This window comes from Equus przewalskii, chromosome 13, assembly GCF_037783145.1.
Source record: "Equus przewalskii isolate Varuska chromosome 13, EquPr2, whole genome shotgun sequence".
Taxonomy (NCBI): Eukaryota; Metazoa; Chordata; class Mammalia; order Perissodactyla; family Equidae; genus Equus; species Equus przewalskii.
This window is the reverse complement of record NC_091843.1, coordinates 41787878-41806286: the sequence shown is the minus strand read 5'-3', so window position 1 is coordinate 41806286 and position 18409 is coordinate 41787878. Positions and strand designations below refer to the sequence as shown.

Genomic DNA, 18409 nt, shown 5'->3' with positions numbered 1-18409 from the left:
TCTTCCCAGACCAAACGACCCAGGAAAAATAAATAAATATTGATATAGGAAGAGAAGAGTCAGAGTAAGCTACAATAACTCCTTCCTGCCTGGAGTTTTACCATCATTGAACCAAGTATCTTCATGAAGGAGACGGAAAAATAGAATGGCTCTTGGGTTTATGAGGTGCCCATCAAACTGAATTCATAAACTTTGAACTATTAGTTCAAAAACTCAATAAAAATAGTTAATTTTGATCTCCAATGATCTATAATTCCTCATTTTTAAGTATACCAAGATTCAGTTCAACCCATTACTAATCATCAGATCCTAAATACTGGGATAAGACATGCAAAAAAATTATTACAGCAATATACGATGTGACCATGAAAAACGAATGCTCAATAAACAGCTTAATTTGAAAACCAAGATGAAAAGACATACTCACTTTGTTCCCCAGGGCCAAAATTGGACTGCTGAGATTCCTAAGAAAAAAGTACATAATATTATATAGTGACATTAAGAGAAAAAGATTCATTAGTAAAAAATGCTTCAAATTAAACTATTTAGTTCTAGCTAATTCAATGAAAGATCCTATTGAGTTCCTAAAAAGGCATATAAGAAAAAACACTGAAAGAATTTAATTATCCCATCAGATTAGCCTCAGCAATTTTGTGGTCAATAACAGACCTTCCCAGAGCTTAATACAAAAAGCATCAAGCTACCTAATACTAATTTCTTTATCTTTCATTTATTTTTAGTAGCATCCATGGTACTCATATCCTAACTGAGAACCCTGGGAAAGCAAGTGATTTCAATTCAAGATTCTTGGTCTTAAGAAAAATTTTAATTAAAAAAAAGTAATACTGAGAACCATATACTAGGGTGAAAACAGCTGTACAACCTATATAAAACCCCAAATGTATCATTTTTATGTACCAAAAAAATTCTACATGGTTATTCCCATGTCATTTTACTCCCTTCCTCTCTCTGCTCCCAATGTCTTAGGATTAGCAACTTGAAGAAGAGATTGGCATATACTTCTTTGTAAGCCCTATACCAGTACAGTACCTGGCACTCCGGAAGCACCAGGAAAAAGGAACCTAAAATGTCACCGTCAGTAATAGAAACACAGCTTTACAAACTCAACTTTCACGATCAGAACAGCAGTTTCATGTGTGCAATTGTGCATTTTTCTAGGTTATGTTTGTGGTAGATGAAGTAGTATTAAAATTACATAAATATCCCTAAAAGCCTACTTACAAATAAGCACAATCTTCCTTTAATGACAGAATTATCTGTGAAAGAGGAAACCCAAACAGTATGAAAAGTAAAATATAGTTTTGCTGTTAAAAAAAAGTTGTAAACCTACATCTGTGGTCTACTGGTTTTCAACAAGGGTGCCAAGACCATCCAACGGGAAAGAATAGGCTTTTCAACAAATGGTGGTGGGACAACTGAATAGCCATAAGCAAAAGAATGAAGCTGGATGCTTATCTCAGACAATATAAAAAAATCAACTCAGAATGGATCAAAGACCTAAACATAAGAGCTAAAACTACAAAACTCTTAGAAGAAAATGTAGTGCCAAATCTTAATAGCTTTGGATTTGGCAAAGAATTCTTACATATGACACTAAAAGCACAAGGCACAAATGAAACAAATAGATAAAACTGGACTTCATCAAAATTAAGAATTTTTGTGCTTCAAAGGACACCATCAAGAAAGTGAATAAACAACCCATAGAATGGGGAGAAAATATTTGGAAATCACATATCTAATAAGAGACTGGTATCTACAACACATAAAGAGCCCTTACAACTCAATGATAAAAAGATAAATAACCCAATGAAAAAATGCGTAACGGATTTGAACAGACATTTCTCCAAGCAAGATACACAAATGGCCAATAAGCACATGAAAAGATGTTCGGCATCATTTGTCATCAGGAAAAATGCAAATCAAACCCACAATGAGATACCACACCCAATAGGATGAGTCGGATCAAAAAAAGAGAAAACAGCAAGTGTTGACAAGGCTGTGGGAAAAATGGAAGCCTAACGAGAATGCAAAATGGTATAGCTAGCTGCTCTGGAAAATATTCTGGCAGTTCTTAAATGATTAAACAAACAGTTACCAACGACTCAGCAATTCTACTCCCAAGTATAAAATCAAGAGAAATGAAAATATATATCCACATGAAAACTTGCACACAAAATGTTTATAGCAGCAATAATAGCCAAAAGCTTGAAACAACCCAAATGTCCATCAGCTGATGAATATATAAACAAAACATGATATATAGTCATACAATGAAATATTTGGCCATAAAAATGAATGAAGTACTGATACATGCGACAACTTGGAAGAACTTTGAAAATATTATGCTAAGTGAAAAAATCCATTTGCAAAAGACTACATATGGTATGATTCCATTCACAAGCAATGTCCAGAAAAGGGAACTCTATAGAAACAGAGTAGATTAGCAGCTGTGTAGGTCTGAGACAGGGAAAGAGGGAAAGAGGGTTATAGTAAAGAGCAGGGAGCTTCTTTTTGAGGTGATGAAAATGCTCTAAAGTTGACTGTAGTGATGGTTGCACTATATATATATATATATATATATATATATATATATATATATATATACACACACACACACAAAACCATTTAATTGTACACTTTAAGTGAGTAAATTGCATAGTATGTGAATTATGTCTCAATGAAGCCATAAAAAAAGCCCTGTAAATATAGCAGTGGCCGAGAGGTGAATTGTGTTAAAAATGAAAAGAATCATCCATCCCCTTGAACTGCTAATTGTCTTATACACATTTACCTGGTAAATGGCCTAAAAGTTAATGGGCCAAGTTTTTGAGTAATACTGACTCCTTTCCCTCACTTCTGACAATAGTCAGCTGATCACCAAATCCTACTGGATTCTGTCTCCAAAACAGCTACTAAAGGCAACACCATCTCTTCTCCATCTACACTGCAAAGACTTCAGGTCCTCACCTGTCTTCACCTACAATGGCCACCCTAATGAATCTTCCTGGCTCTAGTCTCTCTCCTTTACTCCTTCACTCAACTATAGCCTCTAGATGACCTTTCTAAAACCCAAGTCTTAGTATTTATTTCTGCTCTGATTTTTATTATTTCTCTCCTTCTGCTGACTTTGTAAAACCCAAGTCTTAGTATGTGTCATCATTACTCTCCAATTTTTCATAGAGGCTCCCAGTGTAGGCTCTTTGTTTTTCCTAGGGACGAAACCCAAAGTCTTTGACATGACATTCACTCATATATCTAAGTACTGGAAAAATAGAATGATAAGCAAAAACAGACAAGGGCCTTGTCCTCATGGAGCTTAACACCTATCTGAATAGTGTTGATGATTATCTTTGCAGCTACTCATGCAAATAAAGGTAAAATGGCAATTGTGATAAGCGCAATGAAGGGCAAATACATACACAGTATTATATAAGAACTTATAATTGTGTTTATGTGTGCATGAGAGAGAGAGGGAGGGAGAGGGAGAGAGAGATCTGGCCAGGAAGATGAGTAAAGGCTTCTCTGAGTAAGCACCATTCAGGTTGAGATTTAAAGGATATGTAGGAAGTAAACTGAAAAGAAAGGGAAAGGTTAAGTTTTCAGCATAGAGAGAACTGCATGTGTAAAGGTCAGAAAGATAGGATAGGAACACAGCTAGTAGAAACAACTTAAAGGCAGCCCATGGGAGGAAAAAGCACAGAAGGAAGAAATGCACAGTGGTGAAAAATAAGACTCAAGACCTGAGAAGCTAGATCATACAGCTCACAGACCATATTAAAGATGTGTGTGTGTGCAGTGTACTAAGCAGAAGAATTATACAACCACATCTGCATATTGTGAAGATCAACCCTGGCTATTAAAGGAGAATAGCTTTGAGAAAACTAGAATGGAAGTAAAAAGACATCTGTTAGGAGATTATTGCACTGGTTCAAGTAGGAGATGACTACAACTTAAACAATTTGGCCCCTCAGCTTTTTTGATCATGCACTCCCCATCACTAAGAAATTTTTGCATTTTTATCTCCAAAATATGTATATTGTATGCACTATTATTTCAATAATATATATAAGATCAAAATACTGAAATTTTAAAGGGTTAAGATAAAATGAAATAAATAATATTTTAGAGTTTTAAATTATATTTATTAATGGCAACAACACTTTTCTTACACACACAAACACACATATAGTACTTCAAAGGTTTGACACTAAATTGGCTTATTTTGATGTCTGGTTTCATTAGATATCACCAAGACACAGCTATATAAACAGAAGAGGTGTTATACTTAGCAAATCATGATACCAAATTTTCAATCCTATACTTTAGTTATGCAAAGGTTTCTACTGAAATTGAGCTAGTAGATTTCCAGTGTTCACTGATATAAATCATTTTTGTCAGGAAAATAAATTAAAAGGTTGCGTTTTAATATTTTTAGCAAGTAGGTTCAAAACCCACTGAACTAAGAAAATTCTGCTTCCCAATCTTCAAAGTTTGCACATATGACAGTCATCACAGTTTTTGTCAACAATAAAAAATACATAATGATGACATTATTTTTTAAATGGTGTTTTCCTAGCATGAGACAGTTAGTTACTTTTTCATTCATTGTTAAAACATCATATTTACCCTGAGAGCACAAGGGGTTTCATTTATTACGTTTTTAAAAATATGCTATGAAAAGATGAGCATATCTGGGGTTTGTGTATGAGAGAAGGGAGAGAGGAAAAGAAAGGGGAGTAGAGAGTGGCGTGAAAGAGGGAGAGAGAAAGGGAAGGAGGGAGGGAAGGAGGTGTCCAGCTCATTTTGAAGAGAGAACTCTTATGTCATGAAACAAACAACCAGACAACTTCTATTTAGTCTAAACGATATTAGGGAGTGCCACACAGGTTCTCCATGAAAGAAGAAGGCAGGCGGGAGGAAGAGAAATTATTTATACTTCAAGAGTTATCTTCTCTCTGCTATATCTTTCCTTGAGAGGTGCTTAAAAAAGTAGCTCTTCAATTATTTTATCACTGAAAAAGAAGCTAACAAATATCATAAATTGAGACTACCAGAAGCACCTGCACTTTCATCCATCTATATATAGCTAACTTTGTACACTTCACGATTTCTTCTAATATTTGATTTTTGAAACTTCAACTTTGCTTTCTAAGCCTATTGCAATAGTGTTTCCTGACAAAGGAACACATTTTAGTATGTTCTCTCTGTACTGGATTCCAGTCATTTTCACTGTAACAGAAAGACCAAGTTTTTGGACAAAGGTATAGAAGACTGAGAGAAACCTCAAAAGAGGTTTTTAATAAAATTTTATGAAACTTGATATACGTTTAAGGACTGAATTGAATACCACATAACTCAAAATTTCACTGAGTATGAATTATAATGCTTTCATAGTTTCATAGTTGTTATCTTAAGGCACATTACGCAGATAAAGCAAAGTTAACGACAGAAAGGCATATTCAAACTATTGTTGATAATCTGGATTTTTTTTCCTTTTTCTGCTCATGGCATCCTGTTTCTACTTTGTACTGTGGCAGATAAAGAGCTCATACTAGAAGAAGGAAAATCTCAGTTTGACAACTTTCTTGTTTGCTCAGAAATGCATTTTAGTGCTATTTTCATTCAGTAGTTTCAGTGCAGGTATATCTTTTAAGCCACTTGTGCATTAGTGAAGATTAGTTGAATTAAAACCAGTTAATATAATCTGTAAATCATCTTAACCAAGCACACCTAAAACTGTAATATGCCACAGCTAGGAAGAGAAACAAATGAGAGCAATTCTATCAACTTGCCTGTACTGAGAAGACCTCAACCTCTCTCGGGTATCTCACATGCCAGAAGTAAAATGTGACCATCTCTCATTCAGATCAAGAAAAGCAACACTTATTTGATCTTTATTTTTTTAAGACTGAAAAGCAAATAAATTGAGATTTTTAGAACTAAAAAATAAAAGTAAAGTTTTCATTTTTCACTCCATTTGCCAATGCATATAACACTGGGACATATGCTTTCCACTTTGAAGACTTACCACAGAGGTAACATTAAAGATGGAGAAAAATGAATGGAATTAAAACAGATTAAAGGAGGTAACATCATTAGGACTTGATGATAGTTTATGGAGTGTAACGGAGAGGGAAGTGCCAAACATAACTCCTATCAAGTTTTTCTAGCTTCACTAAGATAGGAACAGTAGAAGAGGACCATGCTTGTTTTCTCTTTGCTTTTTGGTTGAAAACTAGCAGGGAGAATCATGAGTTCTCCCCAGAAGATATCTCAATGGCACCTGAAACTCAACATCCAAGAAGTATCAAGTATATAGCTGGATATATGTACCTGGAATTCAAAAATGGTCCGGAATTTAGATAAAAATTTATATTAAGATAAAAATCTGGGGCCAGCCCAGTGGCACAGTGGTGAAGTTCACAGGCTACACTTTCACAGTCCAGAGTTCACAGCTTCAGATCCCAGGGCAGACCTACACACCACTCATCAAGCCATGCTGTGGTGGTGTCCCACATACAAAATAGAGGAAGACTGGCATAGACGTTAGCTCAGGGCCAATCTTCCTCACCAAAAAAAAAGAAAAGAAAAAAGAAAAATCTGTGCAATATCTGGGTAAAGAGGAATAGAGCACAAAGAGATAACAACTTAGGTCTAAGCATGATGCATACAACTGCACATCCATTTAAACATGAACATGTGATTCTTTTTTCTTTCTTTTGTACTATGTCATTTCCACAACCAACTGTTTGGTACACTGAGGCAAAACATATTTCTTCTTTTGTATTCTCTTGTAGTACCCAGCACAATGCCTGGAAAACTTACTTTTAATGGGTAAAGGCAGAGATAGAGGAGAAAAAGAAGCAGCCAGAGAAACAAAGTAAATCTGGATGAGCAACGTATAGTGGGAGACAAGGAAGAAGTAGGTTAAAACAATTCAACGCTCATGAGAAGTCCAATGAAGATAAAAAACGAAAAACATTCACTGGATTTGCCAAAATGGGCCATTGGTGATCTTTGTGCAAATAGTTCCGATGAAGTATTAAGGGTAGAAGCACGATCAGATTGGACTGATGAGTGAATAAAGTTAATAATATAGACAGAAAATATGAACCACTCTTTAATTGAAGTTTAACTCTAAAGAGAAGTGGCTAAAGATTAAGATGGAATAGAGGGGTCTTTTTGTTGTGCTGTTTTTAAATGGGACAGATCAAGGATGTTTAAGCAAATGATATGGATTCACTAAATTGGCTCTCCAAATATGTTCCTAAACTTATAGGTCTCATATACAAATATGTTCCTAAACTTCTCAGTCACTGCTGATCATTTGCAAAGTGCTCTTTCAGACCTGTCAGTGGGGGTGATAAAAATAAAAGACGGTAAAAATGAAGAGTGCATTACTGAGTTGTGGAACAACTTCAAAAGGACTAAGATACATGTAATTGGAGTCCCTGGAACAGAGGACTAAAAGGGAGGAGGAAGTACAGAAAAACATGAAGAAATAATAGCAAAATTTTTCCAGATGTGATGAAAACTATAAACTTCCAAGAAGCTAAAAAAAACCCCAAGTACAAGAAAGATGAAGAGAACCACACCAAGATACATCATAACTGAACAGTTTAAAATCAGTGATAAAGACAAAAAGAATCTTAACAGCAGCCAGAAGAAAAAAAAAAAAACAAAAACATTACATACAAAGAAAGAAAAAACGACAATAAATTACACATCAAAAACAATGCAAGCCAGAAGAAAGTGAAGCAAAATCTTCCACCTAGAATTCTAAATCCAGAAAAAAATACCTTAAAAAAAAGTGAAATAAAAACTAATTGCAGACATACAAAAGCTGAAAGCATTCATCACCAGCAGGCAAGCACTAGAAGTAATGTTAAGCCAAGTCCTTCAAGTAGAAGGACAATGATACCAGATAGGAATCTGGGTGAATACAAAGAAATGAACAGCAAAGAAAATGGTAACTATATGGGGAAATACAAAAGTCTTTTTTCTTATTATTTACATCTCTTTAAAAGATGACAGAGGGCCAGCCCTGGTGGCCTAGTGGTTAAGTTCGGCGCACTCCACTTCAGTGGCCCAGGTTCAGTTTCTGAGTGCAGACCTATACCACTTGTCAGTGGCCATGCTGTGGTTGCGCCTCACATGCAGGGAGAGAAGGACTGGCAACAGATGTTGGCTCAAGGTGAATCTTCCCCCCCCCGCCCCCCCCACCAAAAGAAAAAAAAAAGATGATAGACTGTTTTAACGAAACATAGTAACAATATTGTGTGGTTTATATCTTACAGGGACATAAAATGTATGGAACAACAGAACAAATGCTGGGAAGGGAGAAATGCAAGCATAATGGTGAAAAGTTCTTATATAACAGAAAAGAATAGTATAATATCACCTTAAGACAGACTTTGGCAAGTTAAAGATATATTCTACAAACTCTGGAGCAAACATTAAATAACAACAGTTATAGCTAATAAGCCAAAAATGAAATGTAATAATAAAAAATCTGAATTAATCCAAAAGAAGGCCCCAAAAAAAGACCAGGTGGGACAAATGGATATCAAAAAGCAAGATGGTAGATTTAAGCCAAGCCATATCAATAACCACATTAAATATAAATGGTCTAAATGCCCCAATAAAAGAGCAGAGAGTGTCGGACTGGATAAACAAAAAAGCAAGATAAAATTATATGCTACCTACAACAAACGAATTTTAAATATAAGGACACAGATAGGTTAAAAGTAAAGGATGGAGGGGCTGGCCCCGTGGCCGAGTGGTTAAGTTCGCGCGCTCCGCTGCAGGCGGCCCAGTGTTTCGTTGGTTCAAATTCTGGGTGCGGACATGGCACTGCTCATCAGACCACGCTGAGGCAGCGTCCCACATGCCACAACTAGAAGGACCCACAACAAAATATACAACTATGTACCGGGGGGCTTTGGGGAGAAAAAAAGGAGAAAAATAAAATCTTAAAAAAAAAAAAAAAAAGTAAAGGATGGAGAAAAGTATACAATACTTACACTAATTAAAAGAAAGCCAGAATGGTTATGTTAAGATGAAAGTAAATTTTATAGCAAAGAATATTATCAGGATTAAAAGAGGTCATTTCATAATGATAAGGGGGTCAATTCATCTACAGCTGATAACAAGCCCAAATGTTTATGAATTCAAAAACAGAGCTTGAAAAAGCATGAAGAAATGAACAAGCAAGGACAAATTCAAAACTATTGTTGGAGGTTAACTATAACTCTCAATAACTGATAGAACAAGTAGAATTAAAATGAGTAAGAACACAGCAAACTTGAATAATACTATAAACCAACTTGATCCAGTTGACATTTACAGGACACTTCACTCAACAACAGCAGAATATACACATTCCTTTCAACTGTACGTGAAATATTTACCAAAAGACACAATATTCTGGGCCATGAAATATGTTAATAAATGTAAAAGGATTCAAGTCATACAAAGTATGCTCTCTAACCACAATGGAATTAAACCACAAATCAATAACAGAAAAATACGTGGAAAATCTCCAAATATTTGGAAACTAAATGACACTTCAAAATAACCCACAGAAGAAGAAATCAAAAAAGAAATCAGAAGGTATTTTGAAGTGAATAAAAATGAGAACACAATATATATCAAAAATTGTGGAATACAGATAAACCATTATTTAGAGGGAAATTTATAGCACTAGAAGTCTATATCAGAAAGTGAGAATGATCTCAAATCAATGACCTTAGTTTCCACTTGCATTTTTTTTAAAAAAGAGCAAATTAAACAACAGAAAAGCAGAACATAAAGTAATAAAGATCAGAATGGAAATCAATGCAATAAAAAAGAAAAATAATGGAGAGGAAAAAAAAAGCAGTTTTTTAAAAAGATCAATAAAATTGACAAACCTCTAGGCAGAGGAAAAAGAGAGAGAAGTAACAAATTACCAATAAGAATAATAAGAGACCTAGCATCATAACAGACATAAAAAGCACAATAAGGAATATTATCAAAAACTTTATACTAATAATATTGACAATTTTCACAATCAGTAGACAAAACGGACAAATTCCTCAAAAGATACAAACTACCAAAGCACATTCAAGGAGAAATAGATAACATGTATTAAGCCCTGTATCTATTAAATAAATTTAATTTCACTTGAAAACCATCCTATAAAGAAAGTTGAACACCCAAAGGGCTTCACTGGTGAATTTTAACAAACATTTAAGGAAGAAATAATACCAATTCTACATAAATTATTCCAGAACACGGAGGAGAAGGGAGTTAAGCCCCGCCTCATTCTAGGGGGCCAGCATTACTCTGACACCAAAACCAGGCAAAGATATTACAAGAAAAAAAAATTACAGACTAATATCCATCAAGAATACAGAAGTAAAAATTCTAAAAAGAAGAAAATGTTTTTAAAAATCAAATTCAACACTATATAAAGTAGATGATACACAATGACCAAATTGAGTTCTTATCAGCAATGTAATATTGATTAAAAATTAACCAATGTAATTCACCAAATTACACAGCAAAAAAAAAGGGAAAACCCTATTATTATACCAACAAAGAAAACCTTCAACAAAATCCAAAATTCATTCTTGATAAGAACTCTCAGGCAAATGGAATAGAGGGGAACTTCCCCAACTTAATAAATGACATCTAGAAAAATCCCATGGCTAACATCATACTTGATGATCAAAGACTGAATACTTTACCCTCTATGATCACAAATAAGGCAAGAACATCTACTCTCACCACTTCCATTCAACATATTAGAGGTTCTAGCCAGTGCAATAAAGCAAGAATAAGAAATGAGGCATCCAGTTTAACATTAAAGTTGTAACACTCTTTATTAACAAACGACATGATTGTCTAATTAGAAAAACTACGGTATCTACAAAAATGCTACTAAAATTAAATAAATTTACCAAGGTTGCAAGATAAAAGATAAAATTACAAATCAAATGTGTCTTATAAACTAGCAAGGAAAAGTCAGATACTGAAATTTTCTAACAAAATACCATTTATAATAGCATTAAAAAAATGAAATACTGATCTTCGACATCAAACTTAAAAGGATCTTTTTGAATACCATGTCTTCTCAGACAAGGGAAACAAAAGAAGAAATAAACAAGTGAGACTTCATCAGACTAAAGAGTTGCTGTGAGGCAAATAAAACTAGGATCAAAAAAAAAAAGACACCCCACCAACTGGAAGAAAATATTTGCAACCATATATCCAACAAACGGTTAATCTCCATAATATATAAAGAACTCACAAAACTGAACAACAGAAAAACAAACAGCCCAATCAAAAAATGGGCAGAGGATATGAGCAGACATTTTTCCAAAGAAGATATACAGATGGCCAATAGGCACATGAAAAGATGTTCAACATCACTAATTATGAGGGAAGTGCAAATCAAAGCTACACTAAGATACCACCTTACATCTGTTAAAATGGCTATAACCACTAAGACTAAAAATAACAAATGTTGGAGAGGGTGTGGAGAAAAGGGAACCCTCATACACTGCTGGTGGGAATGCAAACTGGTGCTGCCCCTATGGAAAACCGCATAGAGATTCCTCAAAAAACTAAAAATAGAAATACCATATGACCCAGATATCCTACTACTAAGTATCTATCCAAACAACTTGACAGCAACAATCCAAAGTGACCTATGTACCCCTAACGTTCATTGCAGCATTATTCACAATAGCCAAGACATGGAAGCAATCCAAGTGCCCATCAACTGGTGATTGGATGAAGATGTGGTATATATATATATGTACAATGGAACACTACTCAGCCATAAAAAAAGACAAAATCATCCTGTTTGCAACAACATGGATGGACCTGGAGGGTATTATGTTAAGTGAAATAAGCCAGACCAAGAAAGACAAACACCATATGATTTCACTCATATGTGGAAGATAAAAAAACACACAGACAAAAAGAACAGTCAGTGGTTACCAGGGGAAGGGGACTGGGGGTGGGCACAGGGGGTGAAGGGGAGCACTTTTATGGTGACAGACAAGAAATAATGTACAACTGAAATTCACAGTGAGGCAAACTATTATGAACTCAATTAAAAGAAAAATGAAATACTTAGAGATACCTCTGACAAAAGATGTGTAAGACCTAGACATTAAAAACTACAAAACAATGTAGAGAAATTAAATTATACCTAAATAGAGAAGACAAGTGCTCGTGGGTCAGAAGACTTAATACGGTTAAGATGTTAATTCTCTCCAAATTGATCCATCGATTCAGTGCAATCTCTATCAAAATCACAGAAAGCTTTTATGGTGAAATTGACAAGCTGACTGTAAAATTCACATGAAAATGCAAAGGACCAAGAAAAACCAAAACAATTTTGAAAAATAAGAATATAATTGGAGGATTTACATTACTGTGGCTATACAATAATTTTTTTTTCTTTTTTTTCCCCTATATAATAATTTTTGATGTCAGATAATCAAGACAGGGTAGTACTGGCACCATGACAGACAGAGATTAATGAAACAACATAGTCAGACATGCACCATACCTATGGTAAACTGCAAGTGCTAAGGCAACTGAGTGTAGAGAGAAGAGCTTTTTTAACAAATAAGGCTGCAATTGGATATGCGCATACAAAAAAATGAACTTTGAACCATTATCTTGTCATCACATAAAAAAATTAACTTAAAATGGATCACAGACCTAAATGTAAAACCTAGAACTTTAAGAAGTCTAGGAAAAAACACAGGAGAATTTGGATTAGGCAAAGATTTCTTAGACACCAAAAACATGATCTGTAAAAGAAAAAACTGACAAATTAGATTTCATCAATATTAGCAACTTCTGCTCTTTGAAAGACACTGTTAAAGAGAATGAAAAAAGATAAGCTGTAGACCAGGAAAAAACTTTGCAAATCACATATCTGATAATGAACTTGCATCCAGAAAATGTAAACAACTCTCAAAACTCAATAAGAAGAGCACAACAATCTAATGAAAAGATGGGCAAAAGATTCAAACAGACATGGCGCCAAAGTAGATACACAAATGGCGAGTAAGTACATGAAAAGATGCTGAAGATCATTAGTCACCAGAGGAATGAAAATTAAGATCCCAATGAGGCACCCCTACACAACTGCTCGAAGGGCTAAAATTGAAAAAGACTGACCATTCCAAGCATTGGTAAGGATGTGGACCAACTAGAACTCTCAGATATTGCTGGTAGGAATATAAAATGGTTCAACCACTTTGGAAAACAGTATCAGTTTTTTTTAAAAAGTTAAATATACACCTACCATATACCAAACCACTTCACTCAAAGGTATTTACTGAAGAGCAATAAAAGTATATGCCCATACAAAGACTTGTACACAAATATTCGCAACAGCTTTTTTTTAAAAATTATTTTACTGAGGTCATAATAGTTTATAAGATTGTGAAATTTCAGTTGTACATTATTATTTGTCAGTCACCATATATATGTGCCCCTTTACCCCTTATGCACACCCCCATCCCTCTTCCCCTCTGGTAACCATTAATCTGTTCTCTTTGTCCATGTGTTTGTTTATCTTCCACATATGAGTGAAATTATGTGGTGTCTGTCTTTCTCTGTCTGGCTTATTTCACTTAACATAATACCCTCAAAGTCCATCCATGTTGTTGCAAACAGGACGACTGTGTCTTTTCTACAACTAAGTAGTATTTCATTGTGTGGAATCTTTATCCATTCATCAGTTCATCAGTTGATGGGCACTTGGGTTGCTTCCACGTCTTGCCTATTGTGAATAATGCTGCAATGAACATAGGAGTGCATCAGTCTCTTTGAATTGTTAATTTCAAGTTCTTAGGATAAATACCCAATAGTGGGATACCTTGGTCGTATGGTATTTCTATTTTTAGTTTTTTGAGAAATCTCCATACTGTTTCCCGTAGTGGCTTCACCGGTTTGCATTCCCACCAGCAGTGTATGTGGGTTCCCTTTTCTCCACATCTTCTCCAACATTTGTTATTTTTTGTCTTGGTGATTATAGCCATTCTAACATGTGATTTCTCATTGTAGTTTTGATTTGCATTTCCCTAATGGTTAATGATACAAAACATCTTTTCATGTACCTAATGGCCATCTGTGTATATCTTCTTTGGAAAAATGTCTGCTCATATCCTCTGCCCATTTTTTGATTGGGTTGTTTGTTTTTCTGTTGTTGAGTTGTATGAGTTTTTTATATATTTTGGAGAGTAACCCCTTGTTGGATATATGGTGGCAAATATTTTCTCCCAGTTGGTGGGTTGTCTTTTTGTTTTGTTCATGGTTTCCTTTGCGTTGTAGACGCTCTTTAGTCTGACAAAGTCCCATTTATTTGTTTTCTTTTGTTTCCTTTGCCCTAGTAGACTTGGTATTCGAAAAGATGCTTCTAAGACTGATGTCACAGAGTGTACTGAACATATTTCCTTCTAGGAGTTTTATGGTTTCACGTCTTACCTTCAAGTCTTTAATTCATTCTTAATTAATTTTTGTGTATGGTGAAAGGTAATGGCCTACTTTCATTCTTTTGCATGTGGCTGTCCAGTTTTCCCAACACCATTTATTGAAGAGACATCTGTTTCTCTGTTGTATGGTCTTGGCTCCTTTGCTGCAGATTAGCTATCCATAGATGTGTGGTTTTATTTCTGGGCTTTTAATTCTGTTCCATTGATCTGTGTGTCTGTTTTTGTACCAGTACCATGCTGTTTTGATTACTATAGTTCTGTAGTATATTTTGAAGTCAGGGATTGTGATTCCTCCAGCTTTGTTCTTCTTTCTCAGGATTGTTTTTGTTGCCCCATATGACTTTTAGGATCCTCTGTTGTATTTCTGTGAAGAATGTCATTGGGATTCTGATTGGGATTGCACTGACTCTGTAGATTGCTTTAGGTAGTATGGACTTTTTTTTTTTTAAGCTTTTATTTTTCCTTCTTCTCCCCAAAGCCCCCAGTACGTAGTTGTATATTGTAGTTGTGGTCCCTCTGGTTGTGCTGTGTGGGATGCCACCTCAGCATGGCCTGAGGAGCGGTGCTAGGTCCACACCCAGGATTTGAACGGTGAAACCCTGGGCTGCCGAAGCAGAGCGCGCGAACTTAACCACTTGGCCATGGGGCCAGGCCCTGAACATTTTAACTATGTTTATTCTTCCAAACCAAGTGCATGGAATATCTTTCCATTTCCTTAGGTCATCATCAATTTCTTTCAATAATGTCTTATAGTTTTCATTGTATAGGTCTTTCACCTCCTTGGTTAAATTTATTCCTAGATATTTTATTCTTTTTGTTGCGACTGTATATGGGACTGTACTCTTGAGTTCTCTTTCTGTTAGTTCATTACTAGAGTACAGAAAGTCAACTGATTTTCGTAAGCTGATTTTGTACCCTGCAGCTTTGCTGTAGTTGTTGATTATTTCTAATAGTTTTCCAATCAATTCTTTAGGGTTTTCTATATATAAAATCATGTCATCTGCAAACAGTGAGTTTCACTGATGAATTGCTTATTTGGATATCTTTTATTTCTTTTTCCTACCTAATTGCTTTGGCCAAACCCTCCAGTACTATGTTGAATAAGAGTGGCAAGAGCGGGGCCCTGTCTTCTTCCTGTTTCAGAGGGATGGCTTTCAGTTTTTCCCCATTGAGTATGATGTTGACTGTGGGTGTGTCATATATGACCTTTATTATGTTGAGGTACTCTCCTTCTATACCTATCTTATTGAGAGTTTTCATCATAAATGGATGTTGGATTTTGTCAAATGTTTTCTCTGCATCTACTGAGATGCTCCTGTGGTTTTTATTCCTCATTTTGTTAATGTGTATCACATAGATTGACTTGCAGATGTTGAACCATCCCTGCGTCCCTGATGTAAATCCCACTTGATCATGGTGTGTGATCCTTTTAATGCATTGCTGTATTCGGTTTGCCAATATTTTGTTGAGGATTTTTGAATCTGTTTTCATTAGTGATGTTGGCCTCTAATTTTCCTTCTTTGTGTTGTCCTTGTCTGGCTTTGGGATCAGGGTGATGTTAGCCTCGTGGAATGAGTTAGGAAGTGTTCTATCTTCAATTTTTTAGAATAGTTGGAGGACAGGTATTAACTCTTCTTTAAATGTTTGGTAGAATTCTCCAGAGAAGCCAGTTATTTTTGATGCTTTCCTTCCCTTGATCTTTAATGTTATAATTGTTTGCTAACTGTTCTGATAGAGAGCTCAGAGCAGCTTTATTTTTAATAGCTAAAAACTAGAAACAATCCTTTGGGTTCATCAATTGGTGAATGGATAAACAAACTGTGGTATAATCATAAAACTGAACAGTACTTAGCAATAAAAAAAACGATTTATACAGGCAATAATATGAAAGAATCTCAGAATAATTGTGTTGAGTGAAAGAAACCAGAACCAAAAAAAAAAGAGTATAGTATCATTCTATTTATATAAAATTCTCAAAAGTGCCAACTAATCTATACTGACAGAAATCAGATTAGTGGTTGCCTCGGGATGGGAGGGGCAGATGGCAGAAGGAAAACAGCATTATAAAGAATCATAAAGAAACATTTGGGGGTGACTGATATGTTAATTATATTGATTGTGGTGATGGTTTCACAGGTATACACATGTCAAAATGTCAAATTTTAAATAGGTGCCATTTATTGAATTTCAATTAGTCCTCAATAAAGCTATTTAAAAGAAGATACTTGATTTTTTAAAATAAAAGACAAAATAACGTATTGTGAGGTTTATAACATATAGATAATTAACACATGGTAAAAGCAGAGGGAATAGAAGGAGGGGAATGAAGTTATACTGTTGTAAGGCAATTAAGCTATATATAAAATGATGTATTAGTTTAAAATAATTGTGATATGTAATACTGTAAGACTAGAGCAACCACACACACACACACACAAAACAGGTCTGGAAGACTCCTACTTCCTGATTTCAAAACTTACTACAAAGCTACAGTAATCAAGACAGTGTGCTACTGACATAAGGATAGACAGATCAGTAAAAGAGAACTGAAAGCCCACAAAAATACATTCACATTTATGGTCAACTGATTTTCCACAGGGATGCCAAGATACAAGATAATTCAATGAGGAAAGAATAGTCTCTTCAAGAAATGATGCAGGGACAACTGGAATATGCACACGTAAAAGAATGAAGTTGGACCCCTATCTCACATCAAATACAAAAATTAACTCCAAATGGATCAGAGACCTAAACATAAGGTTTAAAACTATAAAACTCTTAGGAGAAAACACAGGTCTAAATCCTTGTTACTTTGGATTGTGCAATGGTTTCTTAGATATCACACCAAAAGTACAAACAATAACAAAAATAGATAAATCAGCCTTCATCAAAATTAAAATTTCTGTGCTTTAAAGAACACCATCAAAAAAGCAAAAAGACACCCCACAGAATAAGAGAAAATTTTTGCAAATCATATATCTGATACAGGATTGTACTATACAATATATAAAGAACTCCTATATCTTAATGATAAGAACACAAATAATCCAATTTAAAAATCAGCAAACTATCTGAATGGATATTTCTCCAAATAAGATATACAAAAGCCAACAAGTCCATGAAAAGATTCTCAGCACATTAGCCATAAGAGAAATGGATATCAAAACCACAATGACATACCATTTCACACCCATTAAAATAACTATAATCAAAAAGAAAGATAACAACAAATTGGCCAAGATGTGGAGAAGTTGGAACTGTAATACACTGCTGGTAGGAATGTAAAGGGAACGGCCACTTGGAAAAATCATCAGGTAGTTCCTCAAAAGATTAAACAAGGACTTACCATGTGACTCAGCAATCCCACTACTAGGATATAACCAAGAGAATTGAAAACATGTCTACACAAACACTTCTATGCTAATCTTTTCAGCAACATTTCTTACAATAGCCCAAAACTGAAAACAATCCAAATGCCAAATCAACTAAAGAACAGATAGACAAAATGTGATATATCCATACAATAGAATATATTCGGCCATAAAAAGGGATGAAGTACTGATACATGCTACAACATAGATGAGCCTTGAAAACAGCATGCCAAGTGAAAGATCCAGTCACAAAAGACCACATATTGTATGATTCTATTTATATGAAATGTCCAGAATAGGCAAATCTATAGAGATACAATGTAGATTGTGGTTGCCTAGGTGCTAAGGGAAAGGAGCAGGGGAAGAGGTGGAGGATATAGAACGGTGACTGCTAAAGGGTACAGGGTTTCTTTATGGGGTGATGAAAATGTTCTAAAATATTGTGGTGATAGGGGCCCCCGTGGCCGAGTGGTTAAGTTCGCGCGCTCCGCTGCAGGCGGCCCAGTGTTTCGT

The 18409-nt window shown here is 35.0% G+C and overlaps 1 protein-coding gene across 8 annotated transcripts in view; it reads right to left on the bottom strand.

The window, feature by feature from the left end:
* Positions 1 to 18409, bottom strand: part of AFF4 (ALF transcription elongation factor 4) — a 93332-nt gene that overhangs the window by 31683 nt on the left and 43240 nt on the right. For all 8 annotated transcript variants that reach the window (XM_070571059.1, XM_070571062.1, XM_070571067.1 and 5 more), the window contains one exon: positions 428 to 464. In XM_070571059.1, coding sequence (XP_070427160.1) covers positions 428 to 464 — 37 coding nt within the window. The remainder of the gene's footprint in view (positions 1 to 427; positions 465 to 18409) is intronic.